This window comes from Carlito syrichta, unplaced genomic scaffold (genome assembly GCF_000164805.1).
Source record: "Carlito syrichta isolate Samal-C Ts95f unplaced genomic scaffold, Tarsius_syrichta-2.0.1 Scaffold126601, whole genome shotgun sequence".
NCBI classification, from domain to species: Eukaryota; Metazoa; Chordata; class Mammalia; order Primates; family Tarsiidae; genus Carlito; species Carlito syrichta.
The window spans coordinates 200769-221319 of record NW_007070697.1 but is presented as its reverse complement, the minus strand read 5'-3'; the positions used below and the strand labels follow the sequence as shown (position 1 = coordinate 221319).

General features: G+C 34.5%; 1 protein-coding gene across 1 annotated transcript in view; it reads right to left on the bottom strand.

Annotated features, from left to right (window-relative positions):
* Positions 1-20551, bottom strand: part of R3HDM1 (R3H domain containing 1) — a gene marked incomplete at its 3' end in the record, with an annotated part of 61187 nt that overhangs the window by 23954 nt on the left and 16682 nt on the right. The window contains exons 3-7 of the mRNA XM_008048761.2: positions 18955-19165; positions 8668-8709; positions 8097-8186; positions 3492-3606; positions 2430-2508 (exon numbers count right to left, since the gene is read on the bottom strand). Of these exons, the coding sequence (XP_008046952.1) occupies positions 2430-2508; positions 3492-3606; positions 8097-8186; positions 8668-8709; positions 18955-19125 (497 nt within the window). The remainder of the gene's footprint in view (positions 1-2429; positions 2509-3491; positions 3607-8096; positions 8187-8667; positions 8710-18954; positions 19166-20551) is intronic.

Below are 20551 nucleotides of genomic sequence, written 5' to 3'. Positions count from 1 at the left end.
CTGAAGTTATCAGTCAACATTAGCACACAAAAATATAATACTTTAGAGAGTTCAAGAATTTTAGAAGCTGTATATCAGGAAATGTGGATGAAGACCAAATACGTATTTGACAATATCACAGTACTTCTATCTTCATCTCCCTCTGTTATTTTATTTTCCATGAAACTGTTCCCCTTTGGTAGAGTTCTAGGATGAGTTATCATGATTCTTTTGGTATCTGTAGCACTCAAATCTTTCCCTTCTCATCTATCTTACAAATTTGTCTTTCCATAAAACTTATCCTTGTCATTTACTTCAACTCTTTGAGCAATCCCATCCATAGCAAACTTCATCTTTATTGAGGTCTCCTGTATCTATGACCCTAGTCTGACTTATTTACTTGGAAACTAGGACTTTTTAACAGCCCACAGACCTATCTCTTGGCTTTCTGTTGGCATCTCAAACTGAAACTTAGAGCATGCTCCATTCCATTCATGAATACAGAGCCTTATTCACTTTTTCAGTTACTGGGACTAGCTGTCAGTTCAGCTAGAAACCAAGTGGTCATTCTGTTCTACTCTTCCATTCCCACTACTTTTCCAAAGATAAATGATGATCAAGTTGTGCCACGGTACTTCTTAAATGTTTTTCAAATATATCCTTTCCTCTCTATTTTTCTCTATGGTCTCCTAACCACTCTCTTTGCTCTTCTCTGCCAAAATAATCTTTCTAAAATGTCAAAGCAGTCTTTTTACCTTATTTAAAATCCTGTAATTAACCCTCAACTTAGCATGCCATACTCAGTATTCCTCAACTAATGTACTACTGGTATTTCAGTAAGACAATTTTTCATTGTTCACTGATGTCTTTCAGGTCTTATTTTTTTTAGCATCCCTGGCTTCCCAGTAGCACCACACTCATTGGGACAATCAAAAGGTCCCTGTACCTTTCTTCACTGCCTCTGGGTGTTAGTACTATGCTAGGTTGAGGACAACTGGATATAATCTGCACTTCATACCTCACCAACATCTTTCCAATCACTTTCTAGAATCACTTGCCATACCTCTCCCTGTGAGAACCAGAGTTTATAATCTCATGTTCCCTTGGATATATAATATCCTATCACAATACTGTGTGCTGGCACTGCTCTTGTCTCTATCTGGTCTGCTCTTCTCATGCGTCTCTATATGGATAGTTCCCTACATTTAAATACTCTGAATTCAACATTCTACTCAGGCACTACCTTTTCAGTGATGCCTTCCCAAATCCTTTCAAACAATGGTTGGGACTCCTTCTTTGACTTCTATAGCATCTTGGATTTATTGTTTTTATAACACTTGTTTTATTTTAATTATTTATCATGTGTCATTTACTAGCACAGAGATAGTGAATACTGCAGGGCCAGAGATTATATCTTATTCATCTTTATATCTATAATCCTTGGGACATGATTAGATGCTCAGTAAATCCCTGTTCAATAGACTAGTGAATTCATCTTTTTGTTGGGACTACTGAGGAATAACCTTGAATGGGGGGGGGAATGCCAAGCCGAGTTGCCTATCTTCTCTTTCACTCCATAGCTGTATTCCTTCAGCTCCTATTACAAGGACAACACTTTTTATTTTGGTGGTTCTCTCTTTGGGGTTGATATTAAACACAAAACAGAAAATCAAGATGGTATTGAATGTAAATAGAGGTATCTTGAAGTAGAGCTGGACATGAGATAAGTCTCTGTGAGACTAAAGAGAGTTGCTCATGCTATATCCTCCATGTGCCCATACCTAGTGATATTATTTCTATTGCAGGGTATATCAAATAACTCACTACCATTCTGGAAAGCTAAAATCTAGAGGAGGTGTACTTCACTTTGGCATCATTCACTCCATGAAAGTGTTGGTAAGATATTTTCTGGATAGTTTTTTTTGTAGGGAAAATGCCTCAAAGTGATTATGATCTGCCAAAAAGTTAAAAACTACCCTAGAAAAATGAAAGATTTCATCAATTCATTAAAGTACTGACTCAAATAAGCACTTTAAAAATCTTTGGGTTGAGGGTTTATAAACTCATCAGGAAGGAAAAAAGCTTTGCATTTAAAAAGTTCAAAACCTCATTATAAACGAATACACTAAGTTCTTATTTGAGTGCATTATAGTGAGATATATATTTTTCTTTTTTTCATGATTAATGGTATCTCTCTAAATCAATTAAGAGTCTAAATATCTTAGTGATTCTATATTTCCCCAAATTCATACAATATGGTGACATGCATAATGCAAAAAGAGATATAAATCTGTGCATAGACCAACAACATCTTGGTGCTAAGAAACTGTTTCTGGTGTACTTCAAATATCTGCAATCTTATTCTAATAGTCTAACTCAATAATGAAAACATATATAACAAAATTATGGTATTCTAGAAGCAATGTAAACCTTATAAATTTAATTTTTACCTGGGATTGTTTTTTAATGTATTTACTAAAAATTCATGTAGATCTATGCCAGTTGAATCAGTGTATTCTTGACTGGAATCTAAAAAACAACAACACAAAAACCCAGCATAAAGTTGTTTGAAAACAAATCCCTTTCCCTTTTACACACGATGTATATCTTAAATAAAATGAGATGCCCCACACTGAAAAATTTGGCAACGCAGAAAAGGTAATTTATAATGAACTTAGATGAACACAATTTTCAATTCCCATATAATGTGCATGACATGAGTTGATATACCTGCATGTCCCTGCACATTCTTTAAAAAAAGATTAATCTCTCAAATGTGCCAGTTTAATTTACTCTAAATTCTTTCAAGATCCTTTTATATACTCACCACACCCTCATGTCCAAAAATGCCTCCTTAGGTGAAAAATTAAAATGATTTACATAAGAAACTACATTTGTAGTGCTTTGACAGCTTCGTTTCAGTCAGAATATAAGTAGAGGCAATAATTTGGAGGTAGACAGAATAATGTACTTAGATTTGTATCTGGTCTATTACTAAAGGATTGCTTTCAAAATACTTTCCAAATATTCATGTCTATTTCTTCCCCTTAAATGTAATATCCTCATGCTGTTTGTAACACTAGTCAACATAATTGGGTTTATAAATTAAACAAGCATTCCTATTGACCTGCAGTGCTAGATCTGGTGGTGAAGACGCTCCAAACTTATTATGCAAAATAAACATTCTCAGTTTTCATGAGCATTCTTATTGAATATTATGGCATCAGTATTTATGTATCATAAGGAATTAAAGAGTAATAATATATTTTTAGTGGACTCAATATATAATTTATAATGAGTAGAGTGTTTCACTATGAGAGATGGACCAGTAAAAGATAAAATGTTTATCTTCCACAGTGACTCTGATATGTGTTACAATTTTTCATCCCTCCAGTCTATTCTGTGTCATTTTAAATACATAAATACTATATATAATTATTCAAGGGGTAAAGAATGGGATTATTGACAGTGAAACTAAAATCTTGTTTAAAAAGCAAAAATAAATTGCAAACCTCTTGATAACATTTTTCTGGGCAACTTATCACTGGCCTTTTCTTTTTCTGCTTCATCTTTTGAGGGCTTCTCCTCTTTTTCAAATGATTGTGTTAACTGGATCTGAATTTTCTCCTGTTGGAAGGCAAAATCAGTTATTCAATGAAAAGATAAAGCAATTCACTTAATATAACACACATTTATACTTTTTCAGTAACAAAAAACTGTGTGGAGAAAAAAAGGAGAAAGATTTTTTATTTTACCTAATTAGATTCTCCAAACTAAAAACAAAACAAAAAAAACCTTAAAAATATTTAACCACTTTGTTAACAAAGTCTTGATGTAAAATGTTAAGATAAATGTTTTGAGTTGAATAAATCAATTGCAACTTATTCTGGAGATTATTCTAGAGAAAATAAATGTTTTCTATTATAGTTTAAGTGCACCTACTTGTAAAACCCCTGGAGGGTCAAAACTGAGGTCCTCTTAACCTATTTTTATAATGAAGATACAAGCAAATCATGATAATTACATGACAATAGGAACAGAAGAATGTCAAGTCAATGATTAACAAAAATTAGGTTTTTGAGTATCCATCATAATCACATATTCCTTCATTATCCTGCCATATAAAAATGTAAATACAAAAATTTCCAAAATCAATGGCACATTACTTTATTTCCTTTTTGAGGTTTATATATTGTTGCTCCTTGTTCAATTAGCACAAAGTTGTTTTAGAAAGATTTCAAATAAGATTTTATTTTTTAAAGATATGTAATGTTTAAGTGTAAAGAAATCATATTCTATAAGGCTGAATGGAGAATTAATTCCACATTTTATTTTAAAAACAATGTCAATACATGCAATTTGAGAGCCCAAAGAGATTACTGGAAATTCATTCATATAGACTGAAAAGGTAAAAATCATGTAGCTTTGTTTACTCAGGCAAAGTTATAAAGAAAACTTTAATAAATTCCAGGCCAGTTTTACTAACTATAAAGGTATAGCCTATTTTTAGGCTAAATTATACTGTTGTTTTCTAGCAATGAGAACCATCTGTCAGACAATTACATAATTTTTCTGGGTGGTACTGGTGGTGGTAAGGGTAATAAGTCGGTATCAAAGGGGATATAAATTTCTCAAATTTGCTGCCAGTAGAATTACAATTAAACTTTTTTCCGTACCTTTTTTTTCAAAGTAATCTTTAACAAAATATTGATCAAATACTTTTTTTTTTTTGGTAGAGACGTGGTCTCACTATGTTGCCTAGGCTGGCTTTGAACTCCTAAGCTCAAGCAATTCTCTTGCCTCAGCCTCCCAAAGTGCTGAGATTACAGGCATGAGTCACCACACCTGGCTCATTTCTGACACTGAGTTGGAGTCTCACTCCGTTGCTCAGGCTGGACAGCTGTCGCAGTGTTGATCTGCTGGGTTCAGGCAATTCTTCTGCCTCAGTCTTCTGAGTAGCTGGAACTACAGGCGCACGCCACCATGCCTGGCTAATTTTTTTTGTTAATTGTAGAGATGAGGTCTTGCCAAGTGCCCAGGCTGTTCTTGAACCTGTGGGCTCAGGCAATCCCCTCACCTCGGCCTCCCAAAGTGCTGGGATTACAGGCTTGAGCTACCGCGCCCGGTCCCAAATAATTTTTTTACTCTAGTACGATTACTACCTGCTACTTTCATCTCTTTTTAATTCTTCTTCCCAACACATCTCAGTTGTGCTTAGAATATAAAGCAAATGCTACACAGTGGCAACTTTCCTAGGATGACAAACACGTGCCTTCTCTGTCTTGCTTACCACACTGGCAACCACTAAGTCATTTTTCTTATTGTGATTCATTTTCCAACCCACTTCCCATATTCTTTTTCTAAGTGTAAAACAGATTTCTAGAAATGAATCTCAGAACTATTTTTCAGAAGTAGAATATTTAAAAGTTTTTCTGACATGTATCTTCTATTCTGGTTACTCAAGTGGAACCCAATGGAATCCAGGTTTGGAAAAAAGATTTCACACTACTTCCTCTTAGATCTTCACTAACAGGCACTTCCAGTGACTAGCAGATTTCATTTCTAATCTCTCCTCCCAAAGTCATACATTTTAAATACAGATAATAAACTACTTTATCAAAACTAACCATATTTTAAAAATCTAGTAGGCTTAATGTACTGAGGCCTTGTCTTCAGTTGACCCTGTTTTCTGTATTGAAAAACAAGACATGTTCTAGACACCAAGTCCTTATACATAAACTCTTCTGACTATAAATAACTGAAATAATAGCGATCTCTCCATTGGAAGCTGAAATTCCTTTACTCTTCATTTTGTCATTGACATCTGTTATGGAGGCCTCTTCCCTCTCATAAGCACTTATCAGAAACAAGTGACATCTCTCTTTTAATTGCCTCTCAACTTTTTGAATGATGAGTTTTAGTCTAGATTAACTCCTTAAAAATCACATCTGAATCAAGCAAATGGTTGAAAAGTGTCTCTACCATCAAGGATTAGATACTAGGAAATTTCATGAGAAATAATTTATTTTCTAATTTCCATTCAGGTGCAATTTAGTTAACTCAAGTCTTGAAAAAAGCCTTTCTATCTTTTATTTAAGGGGGCTTTATTCATAGGCTATTATAAAAAAAAATTATTCTATCCAAGAGAAATTGAGAACAAATGTATTAAGTGAAATAACTCAATTATGACATAGCTCCTAACTCATCTTTTTGCACTGTAAACACAAAAAATTATCTATGATCAACAATACATATATTAATATACAACATATATTCCTGATGCCATTTTTTCTCACATAAATTTTCACTAGCTAAATTTATGTATTACCGCCTTTTACTTAGGACTTTATTCATAGGTTGTTATCCAAAAAGAAAAGAAAAATTACTGTAACCAAAAGAAACTGAGAACAAATGTATTAAGTGAAATAACTCAATTTTGACATAGATCTTAACTCATCTTTTTTAACTGTAAACATGAAATATTATTTATGATCAACAATGCATATATTAATATACAACATATATTCCCAATGTCATTTTTTTCTCATATAAATTTTCACTAGCCAAAATTATTCTCCCCCCAAATTTTTCATATGTAAAATGTACATTTTTCAAATAAGGTAAAAGTCAATCTCTTCTGACTGTTATGCCATGGGGCTAAAATGGTGCAGCATTTTGGTCAACAGAATAAATAAATTAATTTTTAAAACACTACAGTGCCTACTGCTCCACACTGAACAGGTAGGTATATTGTTTATCCTCACCTGCACAAAAGAACTTTTAAAAATTGCTTCAAAAAAACAATTTTAGCTGAATTTTTTTCTGACTGTATCATAACTCTTCAGGCTTATCAACAACCAAGCAAAAGCCAATGGTTAATATTTGAAAACGTTCTCCAAGCAATAGTATATACTAAAATACTTTGACTGTATTTTTGCTTTTTGCTAGAAGGTGTATTGTATTGGTAAAACATATCCATTTTATTAAGAAAACTCATACAGCTATTTCCCATGTAGCTACATTTAAAAAAAATATGGCTTTTGCTATTCAAACAAATGTCCAATGAAACAGATTTTTAAGTACATTTCATTGAAAACAAATCTCTTTCAAAATCTTTTCCTTGCATTTTGGAAACGAAGTACAGTACTTTTAAAAAACAGGGCAGTCTAAATATGTGTCAACTATCTTCAGTTCTAGAATAGGCTTTTGAGGACATCATGTACATCAAGGGAAATTATGGCAGTTTTTGCTTGAATCACCAAATATAAAATTGGTATTCATTAAAGAAAAAGTCATGAATCAGTCATGGCTCCTCAAATAACAACAAAATTGCTTTAATTTCTTGGAAACTGACTATTTGAATATGGTGGCATTTTAAGTTACTAAAACTCTTATCAAGTAGAAAAAGCCATTAAAAGCCAAAGTTACCACACACTGATAAACACTGGTAAATAATTTTAAAAATGTATGCATAAATGTCCAAATGTAACATGAGACAAAGATCAATCCACAGCTGAGATTAACAGAAAAGTAAAGTCATAGCATTAAAGAGAATATAAGAGGAAAACTAAATTGTTTGCTTGAACTTCACTGATACCTATTTTACAAGAATAGTCAGATGAGAAATATTAGGTATTAGACAATTATTGAAAAGCGCAGCAAATATGAACACTGGCATTCAGGTTAAGTAAAATAAACCATTAAGCAGAAGTCTGGGGTAGTCTTTTTATATACAAGCAGTAAGTATTGGACAAATTCCTAAAAACTAAATTTCATCACAAATATATTTACTAGAAGTACTACTTTCATATAACTCTCTTAAAGTCACATTCCCAGTTAATGATATGATCCCTAAGTTTTTCCAGAAAATAAATCATTGCTCTAAGCATTAGACTGAAGCAAACAGTTTTTCCAACTTTTCATCTTTATCCTGGATGGCAAGTATTAGCAAAACAAATTTATTCAGTAAAAATAAAACAAACGTCACACACACACACACACACACACACACACACACACACACACACACATCTTTTATTTTGCTGTAAAACAAAAATATTCTCCAGTTCCACCGTGTCTTCAAATAACAATTTTGGGGGTTTTGTTTTATTTTTTACCTGGTTCTCCTGTGATATCTCTGCTGCAGGGGGTGGTGGAGATTCTTCACACACTGCAAGGCTCCGAACTAGCTTTAACTTTGAGCTTGACTAAAGAGAAGTATTTAAAATTAACACTACATTTCACAAACCTAGGGCATATCCAAAAGCCCCTTAGAGAGAGTTTCTTAAGTTTTTTATCAATAGTTTCTGCCATGTATAAAGTAGATAGAATGTGCAAGCTAAATATATCATTAAATACCACTAAAGCCCTTTGTTAAGAGGAAACACAAACAATTGCAGTTTTGAAAATTACAGCAATAGCAAGAATGGGAATAGTTCCAACTTCAAAACCCAAAGAATGGTGAGAAAGCGATTTTCTCTATAGATAAAGAACCATCAAGGATTAAAAAAAAGCAATGCACAAAAGCAACTAGGCAAAACAAAAACCCCAAATAAAACACAATAAGCTTTCTGCCCCAAACAAAATATGAAAAAAACTAAACTGAATGTAGTGCTATATGAAAACAAGGATTCATCAAGCATGAAGGAAGGCCCTTGGCATGCCAGCACACCAAAATATTTACTATACCTTAGACCTTTTTCCTGTCTGTCCAAATGACTGCAATGGCCGCTAAATATATAAGAAAGATTTGTATTAAATTTCATACTGAAACAGAAAATTTGCTTCTTAATTCATACACCTAAACCACAGAAAAACTAACTGCCCATAAAGTATGGAAAATGAGGAAATCAAAGTTGGTTTTAGTAAAAGTGTATTGATTCCTCCCAAAAGCATACTTGCAGAAAATTCTCTAAAATCCTTACAAGGGTTTGCATTTTTCTTCCAGTCAGCAAATGGCCACAATTTCTGTGTTAACTGAGCACAGTGGAATTCATAAAGTGATTTCTTAGTGGCAAAATAAATGTCTTCAGTATTTTATAGCATATTACTCTTTAGCTAAGGTTGAGGGAAAACACACACACACACACACACACACACACACACACACACACACACACACACACACTGAGTTCGGAAAAGTTCCAAACTTAATAAGGTGAATGTTTCAAATACACAGCGAGTCAGAGTCCAACCACATATCTACTGAGACTTTTCAACACTGTATGAAGTACACCATCAGTTTATTAGTGATAGAATCCTATTTGCCAGGTCTGGTGTGAAGCAATGAAGTAGAAATGAAGGAAAGAGGGCAGATTGCCAATATGGATGTTCAGTGTGACTGACAGAGCCTCAGTCACTTGCTTGGGAAACCCACTGAGGAAAGTAGCTCAAGCACCCATGAATCAGAGCCAGATAGGTTTCAAATAATCTTTTCTCCCACTTCCTTCCAATCTACCTCTCCAAACCCAACTTCAAATAATACAGGATCCAGGTATCTATCATTTTTACTTATTAACACCTGGAAGCCAGTCTGGTACCAAACATAAAACAGATGCAAATTCCTTAATATTCAGACTAGTATGCTTTAGATATAAATGAAAAGAAAAAAAGTAAACATTTTATACAAACATCCATAAAAGCCTTCTTTGTAGAGCCAAAAGAAACAAGAGTACCAGTATGTCCTGCCCCCATTTTTTTACTCCCAAATTCTTCAAAGATAGGAAGCATTGTATTCTTGAGATTTTAAGCCTGGATTACACAAACTACAAATTAACAATAATAAAAGGAAAACAGAAAAAAATAAAAATGACTTCACATTTCTTATAGAGAAGATAGTCCATGTGTATGTACACATGCATACGGCAGTTCTGCCAAAGAGGGCTTGTGCACGTTGGTACTGTGCTGTTTCTGCTTACTCTCTAATTTGTATAAGAGGATATCTAATTATCTGTAACTCACATCTACAAATTAAAGTAAAAGAAGTTATGCTACCATCAAGTCAGGGCTTACAGAAAAAAAAAGGTGAGAGAAAAACAAAGATAAATACTATCAAAATGCATGTAACTATAACTAAATGAGTTCTGAGAAAGCAGAGGGGAAAAAAAATTTGTGTTGCTCCCAGTCCTCTGCTTTAACCCTCTGCAATTCTAATTATCAATGGTATAAAAGTGTCTATTAAAAATCGCTAAAAGAAAAGTGGTGATTAACTGGAACATAAATGCTGTACTCACATGCAGAGAGGTTGGACTTTAAATTTCTGAATTTCTTCTTATAAGTGAGTGACCATGGTCAAATCATTTCAATGTGCTTTTATCTGCATAAAAGTTAATACTATTTGTACTAATTCACAGGGTTCTTGAAAAGATTCAGTGAAAGGGTAGATAAAAATGGGGTGTTGAAAACTCTAAAGCACCATATAAATGCAATAGATTGCTAAAGATTAGGAACTGAGTATGCCAGAAAATCAATGTCCTATCTCTGCTTACTAACCATGAGATTAAGATACTTAAACTACTTAATATAAAAATGCTAATTTAAAAAATTCATAAAAGGGGGATGCTATGTGCTGTCTGGATAGTAATGTTTTAGAATATTCATAGATGTACACATATGTTAACTATTTCAGTTTTCATTTACAAGGAGCCTTTGATAAAGATGAGAAAAGGTGAAGGAAAACACACACAGGTAAAATTATCTTAGCTTCACTTCATTTAGCTAATATGTGCCTAGCACAGTCTAGACATTGGGCAAGGCACTGGGGCTATGAAGATTAATGACACACTTCCTGCTAAGGAACTCATAGTTCAGAATCAGAGTTACTAAACTGCCAAACAGAACCCAAGATCTTGAAAATTTTAGTCTAGTGTACTTTATATTACATCTATAAAAAACCTTTTTGTTGTGGATTAAATACTACTTGTGGTAGATGGAATTCTAAAGATGTCCCCCCAGGATTCCTATCCTCTGGTTATTTAATGAAACACAAATCCACATACTGCTGTCAAGGGATTTGGTAGATGTAACTGTGCCCCAAGTCCATTTATCTTAAGATCTGGACGTAAGATTCACAGGGGTGTGACCCAATCAAGTGAGCCCTGAAAAAGCTGGGAGTTTTCTCTGGTTGGGAGCAAAAGGGCAAGTCAGAGAGATGTAAAGTGTGAGAAGGACTTGACATATCTTTGCTGGCTCTGAGGATGGAGGTACTAAATGAAGAGGATTACGTACGGTAGCCTCGGAGCAAAGAATGGCCTTAGCTGATAGCAGCCGGGAAACATGGAACTCAGAACTACAGCTGCAATGAACTAAGGTCTGCCAACAAGAATGAGCCTTGAAGCAAATTCTTCCCAGAGTCTTCAGGGAAGGGCCCAGCCTGGCGGACACCTTTGATTTCAGCCTTGTTAAAAAAACCTCAGCAAAGAACCCAATGGAGCCCATTATGCGCTGGTAAAGGGGTGTTGTTTTAAGTCTTTGAGTCTGAGATAATTTTTATGCAGCAATAGAAAACTAATATACCGAATATATAAGTAAACGATAAATTGCCAAAGAGGCATTATTCAATAAAATTACTTATTTCATTTTAAATAGCAAAGAACTGAAATTATATAATATATACTAGAACATCTGCTGTACACACATGCATACACGACAAAGCAGAGAAAACAAATTATGTTTATTGACGCAAACAGCCCTTATTTCATATTTTTGCTAACTACTGGGCAGCTAGATTTGGCTTTAAATAGAAATTTTATATTTGATATACAATTGATTTTCTATTGTATATATAAAATGATATACAATTATTTTGACATTTTATTATTTAGAGCACACTTTTCATCTTTAGCAGAACTTCATTGTCACAACAAAAATTTAGCGGCTTGTTTAATGGACCTTTACTTAGTCCAGAGAGATGCTGTTTAAATTAGAAATTAGAAGGCTTAGGGACAAAGTCCCCAATTTGTAATTTACACTGTTTTATACTGAAGTATAGGACAGGAAATAGGTCAACAAATGGGAACAGAATATGAAATATCCTTAATAGAATTTCAGCTTGAAACTGATTTTAATACACTGTCAGAGCTACCAGTTAGTTGAGTCTTAGAAAAACTGAGAAATAATAGCCTTTATAAGCTATATAAGCATTAGTATTAAAAAAATCAAATATCATTCAAGTTAGATAAATTTCAACTTATCCCAAAAAAGGGGATACTTTTTTTTGTAATTAATAATTATTATGAAGAAAACAAAGTGTAATGGTTGCAACCTTTCAGCTAAGACTCTTAATACACCTTGAAGAACTTAATAATTCTCAGTACTTTTCTAGGTAAAGATTAATTATAATTATGTGGAAGAAGATAATAAATTAAAATGTTCAGTGTCCAGCTAAAGGTCAGCAGCAGTACAAATAACAGATGCCAGGCTACTAATTTACACTGTAATAACAGTTTTCTGAGTTGGAAGAGCCGACTTTAAAAAAAAAAAATCAGGCTGGACATGGTGTCTCATGCCTGTAATTCCAGTACTTTGCAAGGCTGAGGCAGGAGGACTGCTTGAGCCCAGAAGTTCAAGACCAGCCTGGGCAACAAAGTGAAATTGCAACTCTACAAAAAATTAAAAATTTAGCCAGGTAAGGCGGCATGTGCCCTTAGTCCCAGCTACTCGGGAGGCTGAGGAGGGAGGAATGCTTGAGACCAGGAGTTGAAAGTTGCAGTGAGACATAATCATGCCACTGTATTCCAGTCTGGGAGACAGAGTAAGGCCTCAACTCAAAAAAAAAAAAAAAAAAAATCATCAATATACCAACAAACCAAACACAATTATTAATTTGTATTTACCGCTTGGCCCATTTGAGCCATAAAACAGAGTTAAATATCCAAAGGCTTGACTCTTAGCCCTAAAGAAAAAGTCCCTAGAGAAAGTTACAAACTGGTTTATAGTCATTCCTTATATTAAATGAAGATAAAGGGTCAGCCCATCCTACTAGCAATGTACATAAAAATTATCCAAGGAAGTAAAAACAGTATGCAAAATAAAAATTCTATATGTGTCAGATGAGGCAAACATCTTTATACATGTTATAGTAAAGTAGAGTTAAAAAGTATACATGCAATAAGTGCTATCACATCTTCAGTCTGGGTGACAGAGTGAGACTCTGACTCAAAAAAAAAAAAAGTTTAATTCATTAAATATTAAGCAAATTCATAGAAGCAGAAAACTGATTATCGCATGTTCTTACTTATAAGTGGGTACTAGACACTGGGCACAAGGATGGGAACAACAGGCACTGGGCACTGCCAATGGGGGAAGGGAGAGGAGGAGGAAGGGGAAACAAGAGGTGTAAAACCACCCATTGGGTAACATGATCACCAAGGGGTAGGGGGTAAGGGGTGGGGGCAGCCTCATCAGAAGCCCAAATCTTGCCTTCATACAATATACCTATGTAACAAATCTTCAAACATAACACTTGATTCTAAAATAATTTTTTAAAATACAGCATACAGACACAGAATTCAAGAGCAAGAAATAAAAACTATTGCACTGAAATTCTGGGGAGTTCATGTCAAGAAGTAAGTTTTACTTTGCTAAAGAAAAAAATCTATCTGGTATGACAATAGGACAAATTTGAGAAATCATAAATTGTGCAATTACCAATAAAAATTAGTAATAACTATGATGATGATTATAACAATATTATTAGTATCTACCATTTATTAGGCTCTAACTATGTACTAGGTATATACATTCTTTTTTTTTTTTGAGTTGGAGTCTCACTCTATCCCAGACTGGAGTGCAGTGGCATGCTCACGGTCACCCCAGCATTGACCTGCTGGCCTCCAGTGATCCTTCCACCTCAGCCTTCTAAGTAGCTGGAACTACATGCACGCACTATCATGCTCGGCTAAGTTTTTGATTTGATGTAGAGATGAGGTCTCGCCAAGTTGCCCAGGCTGTTCTTGAACCCGTGGGCCCATGCAATCCTCTCACCTTGGCCTCCCAAAGTGCTGGGATTACAGATTTAAGCCAATGTGCCCAGCCTATACATTCTTTTTATCTTCATTTGACAAATAGGAAACCAGTTAAGATTATGATTTGAATGATATTATATAAACAGACTTTTAGTCAATCCTATAAAAAGAAACTTCTTTGCATGTTTCATCAGTTAGGAACTTGCTGACCACTGCCTTCATTGTAGAAGTGTGGCCTTGTGCACTGACCTTTCTGATAGCTTTATTAGACTGCCATTGCTTTCTTGCCCCTTATCTTTCCTTCCACCAACTTTCAAAGAAATGTATTGGAAGTAACTTGGGGGATATGAGATGTAAGCGTATCATCTTGATCATGAATGGAATTACTAAAGAAACAGAATATACTAAACATGTACTTTAATTGATTTTGCGTATGGAAAATTAACTTTCTCTATATAAGAAGCTAATCATGCACTCTGGCACACAAAGCCTAGTTAATAACAAAAATCAGCTCTCTTTTTTTTTCCACAACAAGGGTTACCACCAACATAACTTGGATTGGTTACCTTTTTTTTTTTATTTTGAGTCGGAGCCTTAATCTGTCACCAGGCTGAAGTGCAGTAGCGTACTCACAACCACTGCGACCTTGACCTGCTAGGCTCAGGTGATCCTTCCACCTCAGCCTTCCAAGTAGCTAAAACCACAGATGTGCACTGCCATGCCTGGCTAATTTTTTATTTTTTATCGTAGAGATAAGTTCTCACCAAGTTGCCCAGACTGGTCTCGAACCCTTGGGCTCAGGCAATCCTCTCACCTCTACCTTCCAAAGTGCTGGGATTACAGGCGTGAGCTACCGTGTCTGACCTGGATTGGTTATCTTACTGTTAATAATATTGAGGGGGGTGAGGCATTGCTTGAATTGTTTCAAAATATGTTTAGAACTGTGTGTATGTACACATGTATACAGATGAACACCGCTGGACAAAACATTTGTTAAGTACAAAGATACAAATGTAAAAGAATGGGAAAGTTAAATGTGAACTTTCAATAAGCAGAGCACAGAATTCTTAATTTTATACCTCAAATAAAAGACTGCAAAAATCAACACAAATAATTTACCCTAAATTTAATCTGAAAAAAAAAATCTATCCCTAAAAAAGGTAATAAATGAGTTACAAATATCCCTCTCCCCCCATGTTAAAGATTAGGGAGGCTAGTAGTCTAACAAAACACATTTTTTTCTAGATTTAGAAACCTTACATCTACCACTCCAGCCTTCCAAATATTTCATAAGCATAGAAAGTCCAAAATATACCTCCAAAAGGAATAGCATATGGCAATTATTAAGCAAAAACTGTTCACATAATTATTCAAGACCAAATCAAGAACAACTCCATGACAAATATGTGGGTTAGTTAAATTCTTGACTTAAAGTATTAATAAATTCTTAAGAAAGTAATCCTAAAGTTTCTATAAAAGAGTATAGTCCAAAACAAATCTTTGAATAAAAAATAACTAGGCTAGGGGTAGGGACTAACACCTGAAAACCCAGTACTTTGGAAGGCTGAGGAGGAGGATTGCTAGAGCCCAGGAGCTAGAAAACATAACCAGATCTTGTCTCTACCAAAAAAAAAATTAAGTAAGTAAATAGGTCAGGTGTGATGGTAAGTACCTGTGTCCTACTCAGCTACTTGGGAGGCTGAGAAAGAAGGACTGCCTGAGGCCAGAAGGTCAAGGCTGAAGTGAGCCCTGATCGTGCCACTGTACACCAGCCTGGGTGACAGAGTAAGACCTGACTGAAAAAACAAAAACAAGAACAATCCAACCAAAAAAACCCACAACTAATATTTTTTAAAAGCAGAAAGAGAGCAAAAAAAGTAGAATTATTTATAAAATAAATGGTCAAGAGCTCTTTGAGCTAATCTCTGCTTGAAACCACCCGAGGTGATGTCTAATGCCTGCAAGTCTCTCTCTAGTTTGATGGAATTATCTTTTATTTCAGATAGCAGAAAATCATAACGTTTCCTCACAGTATGAAAGAGGCTATGGTATCACTTCATTTTAAAATGACCTTTTTACTCATCAGATTGTATACATTAAATATGTGTATTTTTTTATCAATGGATGAAATGCATTTTTAAAAACAAAATAAACTTGTCCATTTCCTTAAATCACTTTAAATATTACTGTGGGCTGGGCATGGTGGTGTGTAATCACAGCACTTTGGGAGGCCAAGGCAGGAAGACTGCTTGAGGCCAGAAGTTTGAGACCAGCTTGGGCAACACAGCAACACCTCATCTCTACAAAGAATTTAAAAAATTACCAGGCATGATAGTGTATGCCTGTAGTTCCAGCTTCTTGGGAGGCCGAAAAATCACCTAAGCCCAGAAGGTCGAGGCTGTGGCAAGCCATGATCATGCCACAGCACTCTAAACATGGGTGACAGAGTGAGATTTCTACTCAAAAACATGAAAACAAATAAACAAACATTACTATGCTGAAGCAAGATAGCAGACATGCTATATTCATGACAGCCAATTTTCAGAATGAGAGAGCAAAGTAGAGAATATGTTATTATTGTATTAGAATAGAGTAACGGTTTATTTAACATTCTCAATAGGAAATCTACCTTATATGGTACATATAACCAAATTTATGAGTAAAAATAATAGTTGCTATTTACAATGACAACCTTTAGACAGTACCAAAGAATGGTGAGATGTCTAGTAGTACGTTAGAACACATAATCCTGTATTACATCAAAAGGTAGCTCCATATGTACTAGACTATTTTTAATAAACCACTCTATTCCCTTATATGCCTAAAACAGCTGACTTTATTTTACATTATTTTAAGTGAAAATATACACAAAACTATTTTTCAGTTTTATCTACTTCCAATCCCCAATTTCTATTATTTAAATTTCTTCTGTACAAAGTATTTTGACTGTATGCTCTTGCCAGTCACCTTAAATGGAGGTATCCTGGACTCCAAAGGTGGAATCAATATTCTTATACATACATCAAATTCTTAATAAACATTTGAATAAACAATGAATATGGCGTTCAATGGGTTAACATAAAATGAATTCTCAAATTCTCTTTTTTTCTTCCTCCCAAATCTTTACGGTCACCATGCTATATGGAAGAAGAGGTTAATAGACTATATTCTTTTTCGTTTATTACAGTATTTCCTTGGAAAAGAATAGGTTTTTCAATAAATGTTTAAGTAATACATGACATTTTCCTGTAGTACAAACAACTGGGCCATGTTGTGACAGTGATCTTTGGAATGTTCTTGTGCTTACTGCCAAGAGCAACACAAAATACATGGTAGGATATGCAATAATCCAAGTTAATCACTTGTTGATAAGCATGACCTGGGACAAAGAGTGTGTGGAAAAGAGGCTAAAATGCAATCTTTTATTATTTCAATCACAAATGCAATAGAATTTTAGTAGATTTTCTCTGATGCAATCAGAATACTGGCACACTGCCATCACTGAGTGTACTGATTATAGGCATGGCAATTTTTTGTTGTTTAAAAAAGTGCTATTACCAAAAATGACTGGGAAAAATGTTAATCCTCCCAATTTCTTAGCTAATTACCACTTGACGATAATCAGTGGAGCTTAAACTCTTTTTTATAGATGTAGGAGTTGCTATCATTGTCAAACATGATGTCTGGTACATAATAGGGAATAAATAAAGTTTTTAAATGAATGAAAAAACGAGGCCTTTAAAAGAGACTTCTTTACTTATAAAAAAGTGAAGCTACAATTTTTGGTTTATAGCTTTTAAAGTCTTTAGGATATAGAAAGACTGATAGACTATTTTCTCTAAAAATAGAATTCTGTAATCATAAGGCTAAACTAAAATATTCCTGTTAAAGATAACATTTTAGAATAACTTTCTGTAGTAGATTAAAAGTGGCTACAAATTCCTTCCTACTGAGAGGTGGAGTCTAATTTCTTTTCTCTGGGTTGGCTTTACTCACTTGTGTCATCAGAAGAAGATAATAGAAGTAATGTTCTGGAACTTCTCTGAGACTAGGTCAAAAGAAATCCTGCAGCTTTGCTTGGCTCTCTTGGAATATTCTTTCTGGTCCCCAAGTTGCCACATGAGAAGTCAGACTACCTTGGGTCCACTATGTTCAAGAAACCATAAATAGGTGCTTCTAGTTTCACCTAAACCCAGCATTCCAGCCATTCCTACCAAGGTGACAGGCATATCAGAGAAGCAGTTTGGACTCCACAGCCCATTGGTCAGTTAAATATCAGCAAGGGACCACTTTGGATACCTTGTAGAACAGAAAATTCACTTGGCCAAGTCCTGCTCCATTTCCTGACCCACATATCATGAGACAGACACAAAAAAAGTTGTTTTAAAATTATTGGCCCTTTATTTTGAGAAAATGGGTAACTGAAACACTTTGTCAAAGAAATAAGTACCACTAGAAATACTGCTACTTGAATCCATTTTTACTTATCTTGAATCTGTTGATCAACTCAATTTCCCTCCATGCCTGGAGTTAAAAGCCTTCTCAGTGGTTAGCTCTAAGTCATCATATATGCACAGCATCAAAGGCATCAAATGACATTTTCCCCCCACCAAATTCTATTCTCAGTTAGGCTGATTGACTGAGAAATTCGTGAGGTCTGTTTTTGCAAATAGATCTTCTGCATTTTGTTCTCCTATTTCTCTTTTCTCTATGAGCTTTTAAGTTAAATTCTGAACTCTCAGAGCACTGGTAGTTAGAGAAAGAGTGGAATGAAAAAGTAGAAAGTCAATAAAAATGCATTGGTCACATACAAATAAAAACAATTATATTACATGATACAAACAGTTAAGACTCACAGCAAACTAATCAAAAAACAGCTGGTAAGCATGTCCCAAATGGTCAACTTATCCTTTTAAAATTCTGAAAGGTGAGTTTTGTATGAAAAAACATAACTATATATCAAATATTTAGTATTTGTAGCCAGGGGTTAAAAAAAAAAAATCCCGTTTACCTGCAAATCAATATTGTTGTCAATACAACGTTCATTCTTCTCTGCCAAAATCTTCCCATAGTTTTCTGATTTGATAAGATTTTCAACTCTGGTTGTATCTTTCACTTCTGCCTCCAAATCCTTCATTGTTTCAGTTTCATCTTTTATAGTAACAGTATCAGACATCCTCATTAGCAAAGGTTATTTTCGAATTCTACAGGGAGCTTGAAGCCTTAGAAAGAAAGAAAGAAAAGAAATTTTATTTTAGCTTTTTGCTTTGTTTGGAGACAAGGTCTCACTCTGTTGCTTAGGCTGGAGTGCAGTGGCACGATCATGGCTCACTTCAGCCTTGATCTCCCGGGCTTGGGTGATCCTTCTGCCTAAGCCTCTCGAGTAGTTGGGACTACAGGTGCGCACCACCAGGCCTAGCTAATTTTTCTATTTTATTGTAGAGATGGGGTATCACTATGTTGCCCAGGATGGTCTCGAACTCCTGGACTCAAACAGTCCTCTCAAAGTGCTAGGTTTACAGGTGCGAGCCACTGTGCCCCATCCCAGGAAAGAAAAACAATTTTAATTCAGTTGAAACATTTTTACATTCACTACTGAACAACATCGACTGAGTGCTTTCTATGTTCCAGGAATAATGTTGAAAATGAACAGACAGAAGCAAAATTCCTGCTCTCAAGAAGTATACAATTTTGTTGACGATATGTCAAAAAAAAAAAAAAAAAAAACCACAATACAGTGAGAAGAATTATACAAAAGACATGAATAAGGGGCAGTGGCAACCACCTGTAGTCTCAGCTACTTAGGAGGCTGAGGTAGGAGGATCACTAAGCCCAGAAGCTCAAGGCCAGCTTGGGGAGCACAGGAAGACTTGTCTCAAATAAATAAATAGGATATGAGATGATTTTGATGCACACTTTACTTGTGAAAATTCTTAAGAAATGAGTCAGATTATGATGAAAGATAATGATTAGAGAGTTATATATATATATTTAGATAACATTAGAAATATTTTTCTCCTCTTAAAGAGATATTATGAGCACATCTTGTAAAAAAAACTTATCCTGTCATAGCTTTTATCTGGATTCCTAAAATCCAATTTCTTAAATTAACCTTTATTCCCAAAGGAAGTAATAAAAAAAAAGTAACATTCAATATAAAACACACTTATAAATCTGGGTTAACTATGTTCAATGATAGGGAAAAAAAAAAAAAAAGAAAACCACTGAAAACTCTCCTGACTTACGTGATTCAATGCCAAACAACATGTATTATCAGATACTTTAGAATATGGAATCCATAGGCAATCAGTTATATAAGATGACAATATATTTCACGTCACTAATGAGTTTAAAAAAAACACTAGGAACTTCAACACTTCACATTGGATAATAAATAGGAATGTATCAGAGATTAAGCCTAAAGGGAGTTGTCATTTTAAGACGTGAAAAATTTATTAAGAACAGTCGAATTTGGCATAAACAACTTATTTTGAAATACATAAAAAAAATTAAAACAAAAGAATGAATGTATAGCAGAACAGAGAGATACCAGCTATAGCAAGTATATTTTACACATAAAACCAAGGGTTATAAAATTCTTTCAACTT